We start from the raw sequence: 25,033 nt of genomic DNA on the forward strand, positions 1-25,033 counted from the left end.
ATGTATTTCGAACAACTGAAGCAACAAATTATTAGAAGTGGCAAGTGCATACAGTAGAGAATTTTCAGGACCAATATTATTGTTACTTGTCAGAGTAATTATCATTTTCAGTTTACAGCTACAGTTCTTGAGACATTAACTTTTTGCTATTCATCTTAATTCAATAATCATTAATTTAAATTTCTAGTAAAAAGTCTCACAATACCAGGTTAAAGTCCAACAAGTTTATTTGGGAGCACAAGCTTTCACAGCGCTGTCCCTTCATCAGGTGAGTGGAAAGTTGGATTCACAAAAAAGGCATACACAGACACAGACCCAATTACAGGATAATGGTTGGAATGCAAGCTTTAACAGATAAATCAAGTCTTTGCAAGTGCAGATAATGCGAGTGGAAAAAGGGTTAAGCACAGGGTTAAAGAGATGTAAACTGTCTCTAGCCAGAACAGTTAGTAAGATTTTGCAAGTCCAGGCAAGTTGCTGGGGTTACAGGTTGTGTTACATGAACCCAAGATCTTGGTCGAAGCCATCCTCATGTGTGCAGAACTTGGCTATCGGTTTCTGTGTTATCATGTATCTTGAAGGCTGCCTTGGAGAATGCTTACCCAAACATCGGAGGCTGAATGTCCTTGACAGCTGAAGTGTTCCTTGATAGAAAGGAAACACTCTTGCCTGGTGATTGTGGATTGGTATCCATTCAACTGTTGTCGTAGTATCTGCATGGTTTCGCCAACGTAACATGCCTCGGGATATCCTTTTCTTTAGCATATCAGGTAGACAATGTTGGCTGAGTCGCAAGATTATGTACCATGTACCTGGTGGAAGTGTTCTCACATGAGATGATGGCACTTGTGTCAATGATCTGGCACGTTTTGCAGACATGGCTGTGTCAGAGTTGTGATCACTGTTCTCCTGAAGGCTGGGTAGTTTGCTGCGTACAATGGTCTGTTTGAGGTTGCGTTGTTGTTTGAAGGCATGTAGTGGGGGTGTGGGGATAGCCTTGGCGAGACATTTGTCTTAATTGATGACATGTTGACGGCTCTGAAGATGATATCGTAGCTTCTTCACTCTGGAGTAGTATTTGAAGACAAACAGTACTCTATCCGCCGTATCCTGTGTTTGTCTTCTGAAGAGGTTGGTGCGGTTTTTCATTGTTGGTCATCGGAACTATTAATCGATGAGTTGAGCACCATATCCTGTTATTACGAAGGTGTCTTTCAGTATGCAAGTGTCTGCTGCATTCCTCCTCATCTGAGCAGATCCAGTGTATATGGAGGGCTTGTCTGTAGGGGATAGCTTCGTTAACGTGTTTAGGGTGAAAGCTGGAGAAGAAGCAGAGTATCGTGAAGTTATCCATAGGCTTGCGGTACAGTGAAGTGCTGAGCTGCCCGTCCTTAATGGAGATGAGTCAAAGAATGCAAATGATTCTGGACAGTAGTCTATGGGGAGCCTGATGGTGGGATGGAACTTGTTAATCTCATCATGTAATTGTTTCAGTGACTGTTTGCCGTGAGTCTAAAGGAAGAAAATGTCATTGATGTATCTATATACAGCATTGGTTGAAGGTCCTGTGCAGTGAAGAGGTCTTGTTTGAACCTCTGCATGAAGACGTTGGCATATTGAGGTGTAAATTTGGTCCCCATGGGCGTTCTGTTTGTCAGAATCAAGAACTGGTTGTTGAAGATAAAGATGTTGTGATCCAGGATGAAGCGGATGAGTTGTAGAATTGCATCTGGAGATCGGCAGTTGTTGGCATTGAGTACTGAGGCACTTACAGCAATGCCGTCGTCGTGGAGGATGCTGGTTTGGAGTGCCGAGACATCCACTGTGATGAAGAGTGTTCCTTTCTGTAAGAAGTCCATAGCGTCGTGACAGAAGCTGGGGAATCTTTGTACGATGGGTTTCAGGATGCCCTCAATGTAGCTGGAGAGGTTCTTACACAGGGTCGCGTTGCTTGATACGATGGGATGGCCAGGCGTCGCATCGTAACCCCCATGACTTGCCTGGGCTTGCAAAATCTTACTAACTGTCCTGGCTTGAGACAATTCAACTCTTTAACCTATACTTAACCCTCTCTCCACTGTCTGCACCTGTAAACACATTCCAACCATTATCCCGTAATTCAGTCTGTATCTATACATGCCCCTTTTGTGAACTCAATTCTCCACTCACCTGATGAAGGGGCAGTGCTCCTAAAGCTCGTGTTACTAAATAAACCTGTTGGACTTTAACCTGGTGTTGAGACTTCTCACTGTGCCAACCCCAGTCCAATGCCTGCAGCGCCACATTTTAAATTTCTCTTTAAATAATTGCAGTTATAAATAGGTGTCACTTCCAGCAATTTTCTGGGAAATTTCTTTCCTCGAGGAAACAGACATTACGTAAGAAAGTGGAATTGTGCCTTTGGATTGGAAAGCCGCAAATTAGAAAAATGGAAGCACACAGAAATGGACATGCCCTTTTGATATGGGTTGGTAGGTAGGAGACAGTAAGAATAAATGGTTCATTGTCATGGTGGGATATGATGAGTGATGTTTCCTGTGTGTTTGCACTGGAGCCTCAGCCTCTCATTATTACATGATGAAATACAGCAGCCATTCATTCCATTATGCCCATACCAGCTTTTTGAAAGAACAATCTAATTAGTCCCGTTCATTGCTTACCCCATAGCTCTGCAAATTTCAAATATATTATTTGAGTCTGCTTCCACCATCTTCACAGGAAGGGCATTTCAAATCATAACTTGCTTGGCTCGTACCCCCCCCACCACACCCCCACACAAAAAAATGTTGCTTCTTGTACTTGTACTTATTTCGTCAAATCTGTATCCTCTGTGATTACCTGTCTGCCACTGGAAACAGTCACTCTTCACTTACTTCGTCAAAACCCTTCATGAGTTTCAACTCCTTTCTCTATCTTTTAACTATCTCTGCACCAAATTTCTCTTCATAACTGAAATCTTTCATCTCCAGTATGATTCCAAAGAACTTCATCTCTAAGGCACTTGGCAACATGACAGCAACTAGGGATTAAACAGTGCTTCATAAACAATTTGGAATTAATTTTGTGTTTTTGTCCTCATCTACTTACAAAGCAAATGATCCTGCATGCCTTTGACAGTTTTCTCCTGCTATCTTTAGACACTTGCTTACCAACTGATCTCTCCATTCTTACAGCCACTTTAAAATTGTATCATTTAGTTCGTATTACTTCTATTAACTCTTAAGAACATAAGAACATAAGAACATAAGAAATAGGAGCAGGAGTAGGCCATCTGGCCCTTCGAGCCTGCCCCGCCATTCAATAAGATCATGGCTGATCTGTCGTGGCTCAGTTCCACTTTCCCGCCCTCTCCCCATAACCCTTAATCCCCTCTCTTATCAAAAACCCATCAACCCGCTTCTTAAAAATATTTAGCGAGGCAGCCTCCACCACTTCAACGGGCAGAGAATTCCAGAGATTCACCACCCTTTGAGTGAAGAAGTTCCTCCTCAACTCCGTTCTGAACCGCCCCCCCTTTATCTTGAGGCTGTGCCCCCTAGTCCTACTGTCTTTTTTGAGCGGGAAGAGTCTGTCCACCTCTATCCTATCCATCCCATTCATCATCTTATACGTCTCAATGAGATCTCCCCTCATTCTTCTAAACTCTAACGAGTACAAGCCTAGTTTATTCAGCCTCTCCTCATAGCTCAACCCCCTCAACTCCGGTATCAGCCTAGTAAACCTCCCCTGCACTCCCTCCAGGGCCAAAATATCCTTGCGCAGGTGCGGCGCCCAAAACTGCACACTCTTCCTACCAAAATGAATCAATTCAGACTTCTATGGGTTACAATTTATCTGCTATGCATTTGCCTATTTCACTAGTCTATGTTCTCCTGGAATTTGTTACTATTTTCCTCTTGGTTTGCTGCATTCCCAAGTTTCCTATCATCAACAAACTTTGAAATTATGTGCCACAGTTATCATCTACATTTGGCTACCATAAAGAGCAGTGGTCTGAAAATCGACCTGAAGGGTTCCACTTCACCAGATATATTATGACCTAGAAAAAGGAATTTAAAAGTTTTACATACAAGCATGCGTATTACACCAATTTGGGAGGCACTGGAAGTTGTATGGATAAGGAGAGGAAGTCAAAAACGGACACTGACGAAGCGAGTAAGTGAAATTCTGCCACAGTTCAAACAAATGTGAAGTTATCCACTTTGGATTAGAGGTCAACATACTGAAATATTTTGTTAATATGGATAAGGAGCCATGAGGATCAAACAGATTTAGTTATCTATGTGCACATAGGTATTTATAGCATCACAAAAACCTAGAGTTTAGGTACAAAAAAAATCAATTATTAATCTGAGATAGATTGTTAAGCAAGGTATGAAGGAAAATTTGTTATAGGTAAGCCATGGTCTCACTGAATGGTGGAACAGGCTCAAGAAGTCATCTACTTCTATTCCTATGCTGAATTTTGAAAGTTAGGCAAGTGATTAAATTAACGTATTTAAAATTATTAGAACTTTAATGGGGCAGATACTATTTCCTCTAGTGGGGGAAATCCAGACAACAAAAAGGACAATCTTAAATTTCAGGTTAGGCCATTTAGGAATTAAAACAGAAAATACTTTTTCAAACAAATGGTAGTCAAGATCTAGAATGTGCAAGCCACCACTCCACACCCTCCCTCCAAATATAAAGTTTCTGAATGCAGGGTCAACTGAAATTTGCAAGACTGAGAATGATAGTAAATTAGGCAAGGATCTCAAGGGATATGGCTCAGGAACAGATAAATTATGTGGAACTGAGCACAGATCTACCACAATTGAATTGATCGGCAGAACAGCCTTTAGGGGGTGATGGATGAATGAATAAACACTGTTGTTCCCATGGAAAACTTTTCCATATTTAAATCCTGTATCAGAATTTTTAAAATCCAGCTCAAGTATCTCCTAGCTTAGTCTGCCAATGTGCATTCACTTTAGTAAAGGGTCTCATATGTCACACCAGCAAGCACATCAACACCAGTTTTATTAGAAAAACAAGCCTGACCAAGTCCATGCCAACCACTTTTGTGATCACTTTGAATAATGGTCATTAATGGTAAATTTCTCTGTTTTGTTTTATTATAGACTTGTGCCCAGTAGAAAGCAAATTAAACAGTTCAAAACATAAAATATACCTAACTCCATTTTGTCATAGCATAGAATCCCTACAGTGCACAAGGAGGCGACTATTTAACTATCAGGACTGCACTGACAACTATCCCACTCAGACCGTAACCCCAGTAGGTAAATAATGAGCACTATTATATTTGTCACACATTTATCGAGTATCTGTACTTGACATCTTAAAAAGCTAACACTGAATTTTAGGATCAAGTCAATTGCCTGTCTCCCCTTTATCAGGAATAAGCACAGACCTATTAAATACGCAAAAACAATAAAAATATCCTAAGTTAACTAATAATCATATAAATTCACAGTGCTCCATAGAACTTTAGCCAACACTTGCTGTAGGTCAAATCCTCTTCATAGCCACAAAGCTGGAGGAAGAATGCAAGCATATTACTGTATCCCAATGGGATTTTGTTACCGCAAATAAAGTTCAAAGTTTCCATGAAGGCGTAATGGAAGTCTAGAGGATAGCAATTCCCACTAGAAAACAATGCTTAGTTCATTCAAAACACAACAGACATGAATGTGGGGAGACAGGAAACAGTAAGCAATGTATAAAAAATATTCTGAAGATTATGTCAACATTACACAAAGTTTGTTTTAGCCTCGAAAGGCATATAGTAATTTCCAATTAAAATATACATAGCACACAACAAGCTGCTCAAAAGTTAACACCCCACATTGATTTATATTCTTCTCTGTATTCCACTACTCAATAATGCAGAACTTTCTCAAATGAAGACAGGCACTAAAAGGGTTAAGGGGGGACAAAAATCCTGAAGCTTCGTTATCCAGAAGTTCTTCTCATGTTTACTACATTCTTACCAGCTCAACATTAGTGTGTCCCAACTCTTCAAGTTGTGCACTCAGCTCTCGCTCATGAATATTTAGTTTATCGAGCTGTGTCTGCAGTGTGTTATTCTCAGACTGAAGTTGTGCATTTTTGCTGGTCAGTTTCTCTGTAAACAGAAGCAACTCTGATTCTTTTTTGCGACTTCCTTCAATGTCTTCCTGCAGATCTGTAATGAGTGCGTTCAGGTTGTCAACCTCCTCCTTCAGTGACTGAATCTCTTGTTCATTTCTAGGATGGAATCACACTAGATTATTTTTCTGTACTGGTTGGCATTTCACGAAAACATAAAAATTAAATCCTGCCTGCTGATTTCAACACCAGGCTACTATAAAGCAAAAATAATAATAAAAATTATAAAACACTTTTATAGAATCTGATTGTAATATGAATACACAACATAGTCAAATGAAATTTGACAATTAGTTTATTTGTCCATATTTTCAGTCTCCTATTGCATGAATAAGGAGCACTCTGGTGATGGTTATACGAACTTAAAAATGGCAGATGTACATAAGAACATAAGAAATAGGAGCAGGAGTAGGCCATCTAGCCCTTCGAGACTGCCCCGCCATTCAATAAGATCATGGCTGATCTGAAGTGGCTCAGTTCCACTTTCCCGCTTTCTCCCCATAACCCTTAATTCCCTTGCCTACCAAAAACCTATCTACCCATGTCTTAAATATATTTAGTGAGGTAGCCTCCACCACTTCAACGGGCAGAGAATTCCAGAGATTCGCCACCCTTTGAGTGAAGAAGTTCCTCCTCAACTCCATTCTAAACTGCACCCCCCCCCCTTATCTTGAGGCTGTGCCCTCTCGTCCTGTTGTCCTTTGAGCGGGAAGAATCGCTCTACCTCTACCCTATCCATCCCCTTCGTTATCTTATACATCTCTATAAGATCCCCCCTCATCCTTCTAGACTCCAACAAGTACAGACCCAGTCTACTCAGCCTCTCTTGATAGTCCAACCCGCTCATCTCCGGTTATCAGCCTAGTGAACCTCCTCTGCACTCCTTCCAAGGCCAAAATATCCTTGTGCAAGTGCGGCAACCAAAACTGCACACAGTACTCCAGCTGTGGCCTCACCAGTGCCCTGTACAGTTGCAGCAAGACCTCCCTGCTTTTATATTCTATCCCCCTCGCTATAAAGGCCAGCATCCCATTCGCCTTCCTGATCACCTGCTGCAGCTGCAGACTGGGTTTTTGCGACTCATGCACAAGGACCCCCAGGTCCCTCTGCACCGTAGCATGCTACAGCTTTTCACCCTTTAAATAATAATAATCCCTCCTACTATTATTCCTGCCAAAGTGGATAACCTCACACTTGCTAACATTGTACTCCATCTGCCAGGTCCTCGCCCACTTGTTCAGCCTATCCAGATCCCTCTGCAGACTTTCCACACCCTCTGCACAATTTGCTTTTCCACTTATCTTCGTGTCATCAGCAAATTTCGACACCCGACACTCAGCCCCCTCCTCCAGATCATCTATATAAAATGGTAAATAGTTGAGACCCCAGCACTGATCCCTGCGGCACTCCACTAGTCACCAACCGCCAATCAGAATAGCATTCATTGATACCAACTCTCTGCCTCCTATTAGGCAACCAATCCTCTATCCACGCTAACACCTTACCCCCAACTTCATGCCCCCTAACCTTCTGAAGCAACCTTTTGTGTGGCACCTTATCAAACGCCTTCTGAAAATTGAGGAACACCACATCCACCGGTTCCCCTCTCTCTACCGCACTAGTCACATCATCATAGAATTCCAATAAGTTTGTCAGACAAGACTTCCCCTTAACGAATCCATGCTGCGTCTGCTCTATCAAACAATTCTTCTCAAGGTGCCTCGCTATTTCTTCTTTGATGACGGATTCAAGCATTTTTCCCCACAACAGACATTAAACTAACCGGCCTATAATTACCTGCCTTTTGCCTGCTACCTTTTTTAAACAGTGGCGTAACATTAGCCGTTTTCCAATCTTCCGGCACTTCCCCGGAATCCAGCACAGTTTGGTAAATAATCACTAAGGCATTTACTATCACCGCTGCCATTTCCTTCAGAACCCTGGGATGCATTCCATCCGGTCCTGGGGACTTGTCCACCATCAGTCCTGCTAGTCGATCAAGCACTACCTCTCTAGTGACAGTAGTTGCATTCAGGCCCTCAACTCCTACCATCCTTCTATCTTTAATACCCGGCAAACTATTCGCGTCCTCCTCCGTGAAGACCGAGGCAAAAAACTTATTTAAGGCCTCAGCCATTTCCTCATCCCGTACGAAGGCTCAAGGGTTCCATGAGCCTGTCCCATATCGATAATGCCAGGAAAATAAGAAACTTTATTCCCATATCAGCCAAATCATTCTGGGCAGGTTAAGTAAGAAAAAAAAAACAAGGACCAATGAGGGTGGAAGAAAAGAACTCTAGAAAACCGGTTTCCCACGTCCTCAGGCAATCAAAATCATTAATGGAGATCTCACACACCAGGCTTGTGTTAATGGGTAATGGCATAAAATTAAACTATTATACTCAACTAACAATACAGCCTAGTCTTTACCGTTCAAGCTGTTCTTGCAAGTGGTTTACTGTCTTTACTCGTTCATGCAGAGACTGGCATTCTGCTTTCTGTCGATTAATAATTTCTTTATATTTTGACAGTTCGTCTTCAGTCCTCAAACGCTCCTCTTCAAGACATTTTACCTGAGTGGGGAATGGATAACAAGATTATTGAAAAAAGTAAAACCACAAAACTAACTCAGTTTACACTGAATGTTCATAATAAGCAGCAAGCACCGGGCTGGTTTTGAATTTAATAAAGGGACTCACAAGTCACACAGTGTTCCCTATGGCTGCCCCAGTTTACCCAACAAAATACATTTTCAACTGGTTGAAGGGAGTGGTTATAGGGCACTTAGTGTCCCATGAAAGACTGTTACACAATATAAAAAGGTTCACTGGATTGAGGGTTGTATATTTGAATAGTTGGGGATTATATAGTAGCATGAATTGAGCTTTAGTTAAAGGATAGAGTAAGAATAAAGAAGTCATTTTCAGGTTGGCAGGCTGTTGTTATTAATAGGGTGCTGCAATGATAAGTGCTGGGGCCTCAGCTATTTATAACCGATATTAAAAGAAAGCGGCATTATGCAACGTGACCAAGTTAGCTAATGTAAAACTCAGAGGAAGACAAAAGCCTGGAATGGGACCTAGATAGGTTACATGAGTGGGCAAGAGTGAAGAATAAAGTGCAAAAGTATGGAGGTTATTCACTTTAATAGGCAAAATGAAAAACAGAATATTTTTGAAATGGTGAACAAAAGACTTGCATTTCTAATTGTGTGAAGAAGTGAAGTCACGGTTTTGGTGTAGAAATCACAGCTGCCAACTTACACTCAGCAATCTTCTAACAACAGGAAAAGATAATGGCCAGATAATCTGTTTCAGTGATGTTTGTTGAGGGATAAATATTAGACAGGATAACAGGATAACTAGGGAGGTTTTATGGCACAGTGGGTAGCACCCTGACCTTTGAGCTAGAAGCTCTGGGTTCGAATGACAACCTGCAAAATTCTTCCAACACGCCAGTGGCAGGTAATAAGAGCAGGAGACACTCTGGAAAGCCATGTTTGGCATGGAGTGGCATCCTTTAAGCTATTAGCTTTGGAAATAGGCTAGCAACCTGCTCGTTGCAAAACTTCACATTCAACGCCCCATGCAAGAGATGGTACATCCAACTGTGCTGCATTTTCTCTGCACTGTACTAGAGTAGCGTGCCAAGTTTGATTTTTGTCTTGTAACCTAAAGGAGAGAGTGCCACCAACTGAGCCATGGAAAAACTAGTAAGTATTGGTGATCAGTAGGATTTGGGTTATCTTGTGCATGAAAATGTCAACATGCAGGCACAGCAAGCCATTAGAAAAGGCAATGGTATGTTGATGCTATTGCAAGACTTTGGAATATAATAGTAAGGCAGTCTTGCTGCAATTGTACAGGTCTGTGGTGAGACCAGATCTGGGCCACTTGAATGTTATTTCCCCATACCCAACAAAGGACAGTTACCTTTAAGGCAGTTCAGTGAAGGTTTACTAAATTCATTTTTGGGATAACAGGGTTGCCTGGTGAGGACAGATAGATCAGAATGATCTATCAACATTTCAGGGTTAAGAAGAAGAAGAAACATGAAAGATTTTGAAAGGCAATGACATGGTAAATGCTGAGAGACTGTTTGCCTTGGTCAAACAGTTTAGAACTTGGGGAACTTCACAGTAACTTCATTGCAGCGTTAATGTAAGCCTTATTTGTGACTAATACATAAACTTAAACTTTTACTTTAAACTTGGGTGTATAGTCTCAGGATAACATGACAGCCATGTAGGACTAAGATAAAGAGAGGTTTCTTCACTCAAGAGGGTTGTGACCCTTGGGAATTGATGCCACTGGCTTGATGTCAATACTGGGTTGAATGCTGGCATGAGTTCAAGAGCTGTCACTCTCACTTCACCTCCTGAATTCAGCTCTTTTGTCTCAGTTTGAGCCAAGGCTGTAAGTTGAAGTAGATGATCAGCCATGATCTTACTGAATGCCATTACAGGCTTCAGGAAACTTATGGCCTAACCCCTGCTCCTACTTCTTCCGTTCTTAAAATGGTAATTTCTTGATTTGGGACACAGTAACCTGCAATTAGCATTACTGATTTACAGAAGACAAAGACCAGACAAAGTAAAAATGGAAAAGAAACATTTTGAGATATGTATTATTTAAGTACTTCAATATAGCAAAACCAACCGATAGAACAGGCAGTGAAAAAATTCCTCAGTTATTTTAGAGATATTGCAACACAATAATACCATTTCAAAATATAAACAGGAACAAAGTATTCACCTTTGTTCGTAAAGTATGCAATTCATCCATCCCTTCCTTAAATGTTTTCTTCAGGTCATCAAGTTCTTTTATTTTGGCATGACGAATCTGTTTTTGTTGGAGAAATACATTACTTAAGAAACTAATAAAACTTTTAATTATTTCAATGGAAACATAAGGGATTAATTAAACAGCAATCTATATCCTTTCTCCAAGTTCACCCTCACTTATTTTACAACAATTTTCATTAAATGCAAGAAAGGGGATTCTACTTCCACATGGCGGTAGAGGCTGGTCGTCTCACATCCTTTAAAAAGTACATGGATGAGCACTTGGCACTTCATAGCATTCAAAGCTATGGGACAAGTGCAGGTCAATGGGATTAGGTAGGAGGTCAAGTGTTTCTCGTGTGTCAGTGCAGACTCGATGGGCTGAAGGGCCTCTTCTGCCATGTATTATGCTATGCTAGAATGAATGTATTTTTCTTCCGATTTGAGAATGACACGGTATCTTAATTTTAACAGCTGACATCCATTGAGGAAGGGCCGGGTTTCTAATCTACTGATACTTATAGCCTCGTGACCTGTGAAAATTAATTGGTTGCCTACCTGCTTTCATTTTTAACCCGTTAATGGTATGTGGCATATTGGGACCTCAGACCCAATTTTTAAATCTATTTCATGGATCTCTTTCTAAAGGTTACATTCTAAAGTAAAATTAAAACTCATTGGATTGGGGGAAATATACTAGCATGGGCTGAGCATTGGTTAATGGATGGGATACAATGACTAGAATAGATGGATCATTTTCAGGTCAGCAGGCTGTGGTTAGTGGGATACCAAAAGGATCAGTGCTTGGGTCTCAGCTATTCACAATCTATATCAATGATTTGTATGTAGGGACCAAATGCAATGGTTCAAAGTTTGCTGATGACACAAATTCGATAGAAATAACTGAGGAGGATACAAAGAAACTTCAAGGAAATTTAAACAGACTAAGTGATCAAGCAAGAACATGGCAGATGGAATATGGAATAAAGGTGAAGTTAACCACTTCAGAAGCGCAGAGCACTTCTTAAATGGGGAGAGATAGGGAGACGTTGACATCCAATGAGACCTGGGTGTTCACATTCATAAGTCACAAAGTTAAATGCAGGTGCAACAAGCCATTAGAAAGGCAAATGGAATGTTAACCTTTATTGCAAGTGGATTTGCCTGCATTTCAGATGTCTTGCTGCAGATACACTTGGAGCATTGCCCAGTTTTCATCTCCTTACCCTAGGAAGGGTGTACTGGCCACAGAAGAAGTGCAATGATGGTTCCCTAATCCCTGGGAGGATAGACTTGTCCTATGACGGAATACTGAGGAAACTGTGCCTATTCTCTAGAGTTTAGAAGAATGAGAGGTGATATCACATACATACAATTGTTTCAGGACTCAACATGGCAGATGCAAGAAGAGCATTTCCACTGGCATGGGGTAGGGTGTCTAGAACTGGGGACAGTCCCAGAATAAGTAGTCAGCCAGTTAGGGCCAAAATGAAAAAGACTGCCTTGAGTCAGATGCAGCTGAATCTTTGGAATTCTCAACACTGGAGGCTATGGAATATGTTCAAAACAGAGGTCAATAGATTTCTCGATACTAATGACATTAAGGGAAACAAAGATGACATTTAGACAGATCAGCCATGATCTAGTTAAAGGTGGGCTGAATAGCATATGCCTACTCCTACGTTTGCATGTTATATCTGAACTCAATTTTCCATTTGGTATACTTGCATGTAACCTTGTCAATAAAGGTTTGTATCAATTCCTCCAAATAATTTGTTGAAAGCACATCTTACCTCCATTTGATCTGATTTTTCCTGCAAGTGTTTTTCTAATTCCCCTTTAGTCTCACGCAGTTTGGCATCCAACTCATTGGATCTAATTTCCTCAGACTCCTGTGAAAGAAGACAAAGTTCACTAAATGACAGAAAGCATAAATTAATAATATTGGAAAAGTTAACTACATGCTCCCTTTAGGCTCGTGAGGCACAGGCTCCTGACATCACAGTAACCTGAGAAACCCTACAATATAATATAGTGTGGATTCCACAATGACACTGTCACTTGCGTTTAGCTATCAGACATGTTCAAATAATGGTTACATAAAAGGACAAATGATCAATGACAAAATCAAATCCCACAATGTCAGTTAAAAATTTGAGTTCAGTCAATTAATCAAATCTGGAATTAAAATGCCAATATCACTAATGGTGGTCATGAAAGTACTGGATAATCATAAAAATCCACCTAGCTCACGCCTTTAAAAGGAAGAATCTGCCATCCTTATCAGTATGGTCAATGTGTGTGACTTTAGGTCCACATAGCAGTGTAATTGACCCTTGCTAGGCTATTTCAGAAGACCTGACAAGTCATTCATCTGAATCAAATTATAAAGCGGAACTGTAGTTAGAATGAAACCAGACAGATCATGCAATGTTGACTCTGACACTGTGACAATATTGTTAAGCCATCCCTGCAAAAATACTCTTCATTAGCATGTGGGGATTTATACCAAAACAGAATTTTCCCTTTCAGCCAATATTTCCAAATCTTTCACTGCCATCTCTGGCTACATCCTGTCTCACTGGCAAGATAGACCCAATAAGGTGACACCCAGTGGCATACAGTTGGGAGTGGCCCTGAATGTCCTTAATAAGTCTCACAGCATCATGTCAAACATGGACAAGGAAATCTTCGATTGCTTACCTCTTACTGGCCTCCCTCAGCTGATGAATCAGCATCCTATTACTTGGAAGGAGCACTGAGGATGTCATGAGCACAGAACCTACTTTGGACGGAGGAAGGGATTTCAATGCCAATCGCCAAAAATGGCTTGATTGCATGCTTTATCTATAGCAATTCTATGCCTGCCAAACTGCTCCTGTGTCAGGTAGGAGACAACCAAAACTAGGGGGGATAAAAATCAACTTTGTTTTCACCAAGTATTTGGGTCTGCCACAGGCAGCATCTGCCCATGACATGACTGGTAGGAGTGAACGTGGCACAGTCCTCAAGGAGATGAAGTTCCAACTTCACCCTGAGGATACCTTCCTATCATGCTTTCAGACACTAATACCATGCTAAATGCAAAATTCATACCAGAGCTAGAAATTCAAAATCAGTACCCCAAGCAGCATTGATTTCCACAATGTCTAAGCTCAGAGCATGCATTTCCCTCACCATCCTGGTTCAATGAGAAGTGTAGAAGAATGTGTCAGGAGCAGCATTTAAGTGTCCCCAAAACGAAGGTGCCAAACTGGTGGGGCAACAAACATATCAACCAGTAAAAACAGCATGTTACAGACAGGGGAAAGATGCTTCATGAGAATTCTCAGTGATGGCAGAGTCCAGCACATCAATGCAAAAGACAAGGCTGGAGCATATGCAACATCTTCAGCCAAAAGTGCTGGATGGATGATCCATCCTGGCCTCCTCCTGAGGTCCCAGCATCATCGATGCGAGTCTTCAGCCGATGTGATTCCCGCCACTCAAGAAGAAATGGATGTAGGCACTGGATGCAGCAAAGGCTATGATCAGTGATAAACTTCTGCCAGCAGCGTTTAAAGTTGCAATTCGAAACTTACCGCAACTCTAGCTGTCCTGTTCTATTTCAGATGCAACAGTGACATCTACAGACAAAGTGGAAAATTGCTCAGCTATGCCCTGATCACAAAAACAGGACAAATCCAATTTGGCTAATTACCATCGGTCTACGCAAAATCAGCAGTACAGTGATGGAAGGTGTCAATGACAGTAGGTTCTGCCTTAAAGCCTTGGGCCAAGCATCTCAAATTGTCAAAGATTAAGATAAATTTCAGAGCGAATCAAGGAGGCCTTTATTTGAATGAGGCATCAAATTGAAATCAGTGGAAATCGGGGAAATTTCTCCAATGGTTGGAGTCATACCTTGAACAAAGGAAGATGGCTACGGTCATTGTAGGCCAATCCCCTCCATCCCAGAACATCATGCAGTTCCTCAGGCTCTAAACCCAATCACCTTCAGCTGTTTCATCAGTGACCTTCCTTCCATCATAAGGGATGAAGTGGGGTTATTTGCTGGTGATTCAAGTTTTCAGTACCATTTGCAACTATTTAGATATCGAAGCATTCTTTGTCTGCATATGCAAGACCTGGATAACATTTGGACTTGGAATAATGTAAATGTTATTCGTCAGTGCCAGGAAATCACCACCTCCAAGACAGACTAAACAACTCTCATGCCATGTTCAAACCTCACCAAAGCCCCCTACATAAAGATCATGGGGGTCACCAACCAGAAACTTAACTGGGAACAATTATCTAACGAAGTACTGTGACGACAACAACAGGTCGGAAATGGGAATTTTGCAGCAACTGACAGATGTTGCTTCCAACAAGTATTTTCACTGTCTATAAAGCACAATCAGAAGTGTGATGGAATATGCTCCACTTGCTTGATTAAGTGCAGTTTCAATAATAGTCAGGAAGCTCAATGCAATCCAAGACAAGGCAGTAACCTGCCTGACTCCCAGTGCTACCTTAAATATTCACTCCTTCCACATGAGGATAATATGATTGCAGGATGTACCATGTACAGGACGTACAGCAGCAATGCACCAGGAGAATCTCCTAAATTCGTGACCTCCACTTCAGGCAGCAGGCACCTGAGAACACTAGGGGTGGGGCTTTCCAGCCACGCTCATCCTGTAAAATTCCACCTGAGATCAATGGATTTTCCATTGTGTGATGGACTGGGCTTCATTCACGACCTTACGTAGTTTCTTGCTGTCTTGAATAGAGCAGGACCCAAACCAAGCAGTGATACAACCGTAAAGAATGCTTTCTATGGTGCATCTGTAAAGGTTGGTGAGAATCTTAGTGGACATGCCAAATATCCTTCGTCTCCTGAAAAAGTACAGGAGATGATGGAGAAAGCTAGCACGAGGGGGCATGGCTTTAAATTAAGGGGGGGGTAGTTATAGGACGGATGTCAGGGGCAGGTTCTTTACCCAGAGGGTGGTGAGGGACTGGAATGCCCTGCCTGCTGCAGTTGTAAATGCGCCTAGTTTGGGGGCGTTTAAGAGATTGGTGGATAGGTTTATGGACGAAAAGGGATTGGTTTAGATTAGTGGGTCAATGTTTTTTTTTTAAAAATAAGACTGGTCGGCGCAACATTGTGGGCCGAAGGGCCTGTTCCGCGCTGTAATGTTCTATGTTCTATGATGGGCTTTCTTAACTATACCATCAGCATAGGAGGGACCAGGAAAGGTTGTTGGTGATCTGGACACTTTAAAACTTGAAGCTCGCAACCATTTCCACATCATCGCCATTGATGTCGGCAGGGGCATAACCTCCACTACACTTCCTGAAGTCGATGACTATCTCTTTTGTTTTGCTGACATTGATGGAGAGATTACTGTTGTCACACCAGTACTGTTGTCTCTTTCCTGTACTCCATCTCATCATTGTTTGAGATCCAACCCACTGCGGTGGTGTTGTCAACAAACTTGAAAATTGAGCTCCAAGAGAATTTGGCCACACTGTCATAAGAGTATAGCAAGGGCCTGAAGACCATAGCCTTGTGGAGTTCTGGTGTTGAGGACAATTGTGGAGTTGGTGTTGTTGCCTATCCTTATTGATTGCAGTCTGTGGGTTAGGAAGTCAAAGATCCAGTCACAGAGGGAGGAACCAAACATCAGGACATGGTGTTGAAGACTTAGCTATAGTCAAAGAACGGAACCACTGGCATTTGTCCCTTACCAAACAATCTTGTTAAATTGTCCACACTATCCTTAATGGCAAGAAGGCTGAGCATCTGAATTAATCGTTTCTCTTGTTGCCTAATCAAAATTTGCGGTCGGTAAATAGCTACTGCTGCATTCATTGATTCATTGTGTTTAAAGATGCCTTATCCGTATCTGCGAACAAATGCCACTGGTCTGAAGCATTCCTCAACATGCCAAACATAGCTTCTGACTAACACACAACCCAAATGTCAAATTCTGCTTATCCAAACATGAACTGCTCCATCAACTGCCGCAATATACCCAAAATTTGTAACATTTAATGTGCAAAAATGCAATAAGCAACTGGATTCTGCCAGATGGAGCACTTGTGAAACACTTCATTCCATTCATCTATCCCAGTCGCTATATAACACCATCCTCCAATATGCATTATTTGAGACAATACCCCATCCCCTGCAAAACAAAATGCTTTGCAAGGTGAAAAGAATGAATGAACAGAGGGCAAAAATGGATGAAAACTGAATGGAAATTACAAACGAAAGGATTATCACTACCACTAAACCCAAACTTTGAGAAGACTTTGGCTGATAGGATTAAGGAGAATCCTAAGGCGTTCTATAAGTATGTCAAGAACAGAAGGTTGGTCAAGGCAAGATTAGGGCCAGTTACAGACAGCAGGGGGAAGTTGTGTGTGGAATCGGAGGAGATTGGAGAAGTATTGAACCAATATTTCTCTTCGGTGTTCACGCAGGGGGACATGAATATAGCTGAGGAGGACATTGGGTTGCAGGGGTGTAAAATAGACAGTATTACGGTTGATAAAGAGGATGTGCTGGAAATTCTTGAGGGGCTGAAAATAGATAAGTCCCCTGGTCCGGATGGGATCTACCCTAGGATTCTCTGGGAGGCTAGAGAGGTGATTGCAGAGCCTCTGGCTCAGATCTTCAGGTCGTCATTGGTCTCTGGTGTAGTCCCGGAGGATTGGAGGATAGCGAATGTTGTCCCATTGTTTAAGAAGGGGAACAGAGACTTTGCCGGGAATTATAGACCGGTGAGTCTTACTTCTGTTGTGGGCAAGGTTTTAGAAAAAATTATTAGGGATAGGATTTATAGTTATTTGGAGTGTAATGAATTGATTAGAAATAGTCAGCATGGTTTTGTAGCAGGTAGGTCGTGCCTTACTAACCTTATTGAGTTTTTTGAGAAGGTGACCAAAGAGGTGGATGGGGGTAAGGCAGTTGACGTGGTATACATGGATTTTAGTAAGGCGTTCGATAAGGTTCACCATGGTAGGCTTCTGCAGAAAATGCAGATGTATGGGATTGTGGGTAATCTAGGAAGTTGGATCAGGAATTGGCTATCAGATAGGAGACAGAGGGTGGTGGTGGATGGTAAATATTCATCATGGAGTGCAGTTACGAGTGGTGTGCCTCAGGGATCTGTTTTGGGGCCACTGTTGTTTGTAATTTTTATTAATGATCTGGATGAGGGTATAGTTGGGTGGATTAGTAAATTTGCTGATGACACCAAAGTTGGAGGTGTGGTAGATTGTGAGGAAGGGTGTCATAGTCTGCAGGGAGACTTAGATAGGTTGCAGAGCTGGGCCGAGAGGTGGCGGATGGAATTTAATGCGGAGAAGTGTGAGGTAATTCACTTTGGTAGGAGCAACAGATGTGTCGAGTATAGGGCTAACGGGAGGACTTTGAATAGTGTGGATGAACAGAGGGATCTAGGTGTGTGTGTACATAGATCCCTGAAAGTTGGGAATCAAGTAGATAAGGTTGTCAAGAAGGCGTACGGTGTCTTGGCGTTTATTGGTAGGGGGATTGAATTTAGGAGTCGCAGTGTAATGTTGCAACTGTACACTACTCTAGTGCGGCCGCACTTGGAGTACTGTGTGCAGTTCTGGTCCCCGCATTACAAGAAGGATGTGGAGGCGTTGGAGAGGGTGCAGAGGAGGTTTACTAGGATGTTGCCTGGTATGGTGGGGAGGTCCTATGAGGAGAGACTGAGGGATCTAGGGTTGTTTTCGTTGGGAAGAAGGCGGCTAAGAGGGGATTTTATTGAAACATATAAGATGATTAGAGGTTTAGATAGGGTGGATAGTGATAGCCTTTTTCCTCGGATGGAGAAAGCTAGCACGAGGGGGCATGACTTTAAATTAAGGGGGGGTAGCTACAGGACGGATGTCAGGGGTAGGTTCTTTACCCAGCGGGTGGTGAGGGATTGGAATGCCCTGCCTGCTGCAGTTGTAGATGCGTCTAGTTTGGGGGCGTTTAAGAGATCTCTGGATAGGTTTATGGACGAAAAGGGATTGGTATAGGCTAGTGGGTCATTGTTTTTGTAACTGGTCGGCGCAACATCGTGGGCCGAATGGCCTGTTCTGCGCTGTAATGTTCTATGTTCTATGTTCTATGTTCAAACCAACCTGATAGGTTTTGATGATGTCTTGGCAGTTTCTCCGGATTTGTTCAGTTTCTTCTTTAGCCTGAGTTAGTTTGACAGTTGTTTCTTTCAATTTTTCTCTGGTTTCCTTCAGCAATGCAAAATAAAAACTGAAGTTAAATTTTAATATGATAAAATGGCTTGTTTTTTCTTACACCTATCCTAATGATACAGCAACATAAAAGGGTGCATTATCCTCTTCAAGCTCTCGACAGACTGACACAGTCAGCCATGCCATCCTCCTTCAGCACCTTTTATGCGCTGTCCTGCTTAGTGTTACTGCATTCTTGATTCCATTTTTAACAATCAGATCGTAGCCAAAGAAATCCCCAGCAATGGCTTCTCTTACTGCTACTACACCAAAAATTAGAGCATTCGTTAAGGACCCATTTCTATGTCCTCTTCTTCTTTGGGAATGTTGGGGAACACAGGATTTACTAAGAGAGGGGAACGGAAGGAAATCAATATCAATACGGAAATGGCATTGGGGGCATCAATGGGATCGAAGGCTGATGAATTCCTGGGCCTGATAATCTACATCCCAGTGTACTAAAAGGAAGTGGTCCTAGAAATTGAGCTTGCATTGGTCGTCATCTTCCAAGATGTTGCAGTCTTTGGAACAGTTCCTACAGGTTGGAGGGTAGCTAATATAACCACACTATTTAAAAAGAGAGATAGAGACCAGTCAGCCTAATGTCAGCAATGGGGAAAACTCTAGAGCCCATTGTAAAAAATTCAATAGCAGAGCACTTGGAAAACAGAGAGAGTCAGCATGGATTTATGAAAGGGAAATCATGCCTGACAAATCTACTAGAATTCTTTGAGGATGTAACCAGTAGAGTTGATGCTTCTGGAAGGCTTTCAACAAAGTTCCACATAAGAGATTAGTATGTAAAGTTAAAGCACATGGGATTGGGGCTAGTGCACTGAGATGGACAGAAAACTGGTTGGCAGACAGGAAACAAGGAATAAACAGATCACTTGCTGAATGGCAGGCAGTTGACTAGTGGGGTACCACAGGGATCAGTATTGGGACCCCAGCTATTCACAACATATATGAGTGATTTAGAGGAGGAAATCAAATGCAATATCTCCACATTTGCAGATGACATAAATCTAGGTGAGAGAGTGAGCAGGGAGGAGGATCCACTGTGAGGAGGCAGCAGAGATGCTTCAGATAAATTGGACAAGTTGAGTGAATGGGTAAATGCACAACAGACAAATCATTATGTGGATAAATGTGAGGTTATCCATTTTGGTAGCAAAAGCAGGAAGACAGATTATCTGAACGGTTATAGACTGAAAGAGGGGAATATTCAACAAGATCTGGATGTCCTCGTACACCATTTGCTAAAAGTAAGCATGCAGATGCAGCAGGTAGTAAAGGCAACAAATGATTTGTCAACTTTCAAAGTAAGAGGATTCGCGTATAAGAGCAGAGACGTCTTGCTGCAATTATACAGGGCCCTTGCAAGACCACACCTAGAATAGTGTGTGTAGTTCTGGTCTCCTTACCAAATGAAAAATGCTCTAAGTGACAGTTTACCAGATTAATTTATGGGATGACGGGACTAAGAACATAAGAAATAGGAGCAGGAGTAGACCATCTAGCCCTTCAAGCCTGCCCCGCCATTCAATAAGATCATGGCTGATCTGTCGTGGCTCAGTTCCACTTTCTCACCCTCTCCCCATAACCCTTAATCCCCTCTCTTATCAAAAACCCATCAACCCGCGTCTTAAAAATATTTAGCGAGGCAGCCTCCACCACTTCAACAGGCAGAGAATTCCAGAGATTCACCACCCTTTGAGTGAAGAAGTTCCTCCTCAACTCCGTTCTAAACCGCCCCCCCTTTACCTTGAGGCTGTGCCCCCTAGTCCTACTGTCTTTTTTGAGTGGGAAGAGTCTCTCCACCTCTATCCTATCCATCCCATTCATCATCTTATACGTCTCAATGAGATCTCCCCTCATTCTTCTAAACTCTAACGAGTACAAGCCTAGTTTATTCAGCTTCTCCTCATAGCTCAACCCCCTCAACTGCAGTATCAGCCTAGTAAACCTCCTCTGCACTCCCTCCAAGGCCAAAATATCTTTGCGCAGGTGCGGCACCCAAAACTGCACACAGTACTCCAGCTGGAGAGAGAATGAGTCGGTTAGGATTTGCTGGAGCTTAGAATGAAGGGAGATCTCGTGGAAACCTACAAAATTCTAACAGGACTACACAGGATAGATACAGGAAGGATAGTCCCGATGGTGAATGTGTCCAGAACCAGGGTCATAGTCGAAGGATACGAGGTAAACATTTGAGGACTGAGAGGAGAAATTTCTTCACCCAGAGAATGGAAAACTTGTGGAATTTGCTAACATAAAAAGCAGCTGAGGCCAAAACGTTGTATGTTTTCACAAAGGAATTAGATATAGCTTTTGGGACGAAGTGGATTAAAGGATATGGGGGAAAGGGGCAACAGGTTACTGAACTGGATGATCAGTCATACTCATAACGAATGGCAGAGCAGGCTTGAATGGCCAAACGATGTATTCTTGCTCCTATATTTTATCACAACAATTTATGGTAATTGACAGAAGTGTTAAGGCGAGCTGAGAGGAAATCTTTTCACTCTGAAGGTGTACCTAGCCTATCCATTTCTCAAGCATCCAAATCCACCTCAGTGGCACAGCGGTTAGCACTGCTGTTTCATAGCGCCAAAGACCCAGGTTCGATTCCCGACTTGAGTCAGTGTGTGGAGTTTGCACATTCTCTCCAAGTCTGCATGGGTTTTGTCTGGGTGCTCCAGTTTCCTCCTACAGACTGAAGGACGTGCTGGTTAGGTGCACTGGCCACGCCAAATTCTCCCTCAGTGTACCCGAACAGGAGCTGGAGTGTGGCTACTGGGGGGTTTTCGTAGTAACTTCATTGCAGTGTTAATATAAGCCTAATTGTGACAATAATAAATAAACTTTCGAAATTTAAATTTTTGCATTGTACCAGCTGGGTCAGAGTTGAAGTGAAAAATTCAACTGCACAATAGTTAACATAATCCAGCATCAACTTTACTGGCAACCATCAATATGGTTTAAGGATTATCAGAAATGTATTTTAAATGCCAAATATATACAGCATGAAAGGGGGTTTTCTTTTAGAATTTTCCCAAAGTCAACTTTGCCACCATACTCATTGTCCCTCAATCTGCTTTTGTCATCTTTACTGCAGCTTTAAAGTATGAAGTTGTGTTTGAATATGAAATCTAGAAATTCTACTCCCTATTTGTGTTATCACTGAATAGCACTGCTCATTTAGTCTGCAAATCACCTAAACTGAGCACAACTACAATAATTTCATAAAGAAACTACCATCTGCAGTTTGCATCCAGATCTTACAATGCCATCTGGTGGAGGTAAGGAGAACTTAAGTTTCCAACACTACAGCACTGAGAAGAACTGGAGTTCATCACCCTTTACTTTTCAAAAAAAGTTCCATGTATGTTATTGCCTGGAAGTACAAGTTGCAATTTGCCTAAGGCACGGATGGTTGTCTGTGATTAAAGCCATGCCATTCCAATCCAAATGCAATGCCAAGGAGTTAACTCTGGGGAATTTCTCAATGGTTTTTCCCTGAAAATTCCAAAAGTTTCATCCCAAGCCTGACTCCCAGCTTCGATTGACAGGGTCAGCTTCATTCAGGCAGAGTTAGACATTCTCACATACAAGGTGAAGGAGGCTGCATTCCATGTTATGGATATTAGACCAGATGTGATGCACAGACAAAGGGCTGTCAACTCATTTCTTAATATCTAATAGTTAATAATGCCAGAAAGAAAAGGCGTGACTGCATTACAGTAAACTGGTGATCTACTCATTCAGCCAATGTAACAAGTAAACAAAATTACAGTCTTGTATGGTTTTAGCTGAAAGGTGCAACGCTCACCCAACTTCCAATGACAGATTATATTTAGTTTATGGTGAGCAGGTATGCTGGAAATCACTTGCTATTTGCTCCCTCTCTAAGACCAGCAGCATTTTCGGCAGTCTTTTTAAAAAAAAACAAATTTAACTGAACAGCTCAGGTCAATTTCCAGATCTATCAGAACTTTTTTCTCTCATTTCTGAACGCAATACATTTTGTCGATTTGATTTGCTAGTCATTGTTTGTAATATTTCCTCTTTTTCCCCCCAATCATGGCATTGTTTAATTCAATTATTCCAAAATTAAGATGGACATTTAATAAATATATATAATTTGAGATTTTTTGCTTGTTGTGACACTCCCTTTCCAAAATTTGCTTCGTGAATGACCTGAAATAGCAAGCATCTGTGTGGGACCCACCAAAAATGCAATAGGTGCCAGCGTTCCATCTCCATGGAGATGGGACACCAGGTGGCCACCCCCCCTTGTACGAGATTGGCTCGTTTGCTATATTGTGGGGCATTTATGAGCATTTGATTCAGCTGCAAATCATAGAATCCCTACAGTGCAGAAGGCTGCCATTTGGCCCATTCAGCCTACTCCAATTAGATAATGGCTGATTAACTACCATAAGGCCATTTTCCCCATCCTACCCTCATATCCCTTGGATGTCATTCATATCCAGAAATTAATCGATTTTAGTCTTGAACATGATCCGTGATTGGACTTCCACAGCCCTTTGGGACAAAGAATTCCAACGAGTCATCACCCTTTAAATGGAGAAATTCCTCCTCTTATTCCCAGATGGCCTGCGCCTTATTCTGAGATTGTCTCCTCTGGTTCTCAACTTACCAGCCAGAAGAAATATTCTTTCTACATCTATCCTGACACACCCCACTAAAATCTTGGAGGTTTCAATGAGATCACCTCTTATTCTTCTAAACTCTAGAGAGTACAGGCTCAGTTCTCAATCTTTTCTCTTATGACACTCCTACCATACCAGGGATTGGTCTGGTGAACCTCCACTGCACTCCCTCTGTGGCAAGTAAATCCTTCTCCGATAAGGAGATCAAAACTGTATGTAATGCTCCAAAATGCAGTCTCACCAAGGTTCCATACAGCTGCCGCAAAACATCTATACTCCTGGACCCTTGTGATGAAGGTCATTTGTCTTCCTAATTGCTTGTTACCCCTGCATGCCAGCATTCAGTAACTCATTAGCAAAAACACCCAGGTCTCTTGACATCAATCTCATCATCTCACCAATAAACACCTTGCCTTCCTCCTTTTTCTACCAAAGTGGATTACTTCAGACTTAGTCACATAATATTCCATCAGCTATGTTCTTGACTATTCACTTGGCCTATCCAAGTCCTCTTGAAGCCTTCTTTCGCAACTTATGGTCCTACGTAGTACTATCAACAAATTTGGTAATATAATTTTTGGTCTCCACATCCAAATTATTTAACAAAGGACCATGACAGTTTACCAGATGTTGTCCTATGATAAGAAGCCAAGTAAATTCAGCTAATTCTCTTGCGTTTTGAAGAATCAGGGATGATATAATTGAAACTTACAAGATTTTGAAAGGGCTTGAAATAGTAGACATTTGAGGTGGTTTCCCTGGCTCAGAAATCATGGGGACACAGCTTCAGTCTGAGGGGTCGGTCAGGACTGAAATGGGGAGCACTTTTTTCACTCAATGTGTTGTGGATTTTTGGAATTCTCCAACCCAGAGGGCTTTGAATGCTCCACTGAACATATTCAAGACTGGAATTGATATATTTTTTCATATCTCAAAGAGATTATGGAAATTGGGAACAGATAAAAAAGTGAAGTTGAAGCAGATCAACAGCCAGGATTGCACTGATGCAGGAAAAGCTTCGAGGGACCGCGTGGATTACTCCTAATCTGATTACTTTTGGCCAACTGAGCCAATTTTAGAATCATAGGAACCCTACAATGCAGAAAGAGGCCATTTGGCCCGTCAAGTCTTTACTGACCACAATCCCACCCAGGCCCTCTCCCCA

At 41.9% G+C, this 25,033-nt stretch overlaps 1 protein-coding gene across 4 annotated transcripts in view; it reads right to left on the reverse strand.

Moving 5' to 3' along the window:
• ccdc186 (coiled-coil domain-containing protein 186) overlaps positions 1 to 25,033 on the reverse strand; it is a 108,961-nt gene that overhangs the window by 34,568 nt on the left and 49,360 nt on the right. For all 4 annotated transcript variants that reach the window (XM_080205806.1, XM_080205805.1, XM_080205804.1 and 1 more), the window contains exons 7-11: positions 19,085 to 19,189; positions 12,727 to 12,825; positions 10,905 to 10,991; positions 8,581 to 8,723; positions 5,994 to 6,249 (exon numbers count right to left, since the gene is read on the reverse strand). In XM_080205806.1, the coding sequence (XP_080061932.1) occupies positions 5,994 to 6,249; positions 8,581 to 8,723; positions 10,905 to 10,991; positions 12,727 to 12,825; positions 19,085 to 19,189 (690 nt within the window). The remainder of the gene's footprint in view (positions 1 to 5,993; positions 6,250 to 8,580; positions 8,724 to 10,904; positions 10,992 to 12,726; positions 12,826 to 19,084; positions 19,190 to 25,033) is intronic.

The sequence above is a fragment of the Carcharhinus amblyrhynchos genome, chromosome 17 (assembly GCF_965287045.1).
Source record: "Carcharhinus amblyrhynchos chromosome 17, sCarAmb.v2.hapA, whole genome shotgun sequence".
Taxonomy (NCBI): Eukaryota; Metazoa; Chordata; class Chondrichthyes; order Carcharhiniformes; family Carcharhinidae; genus Carcharhinus; species Carcharhinus amblyrhynchos.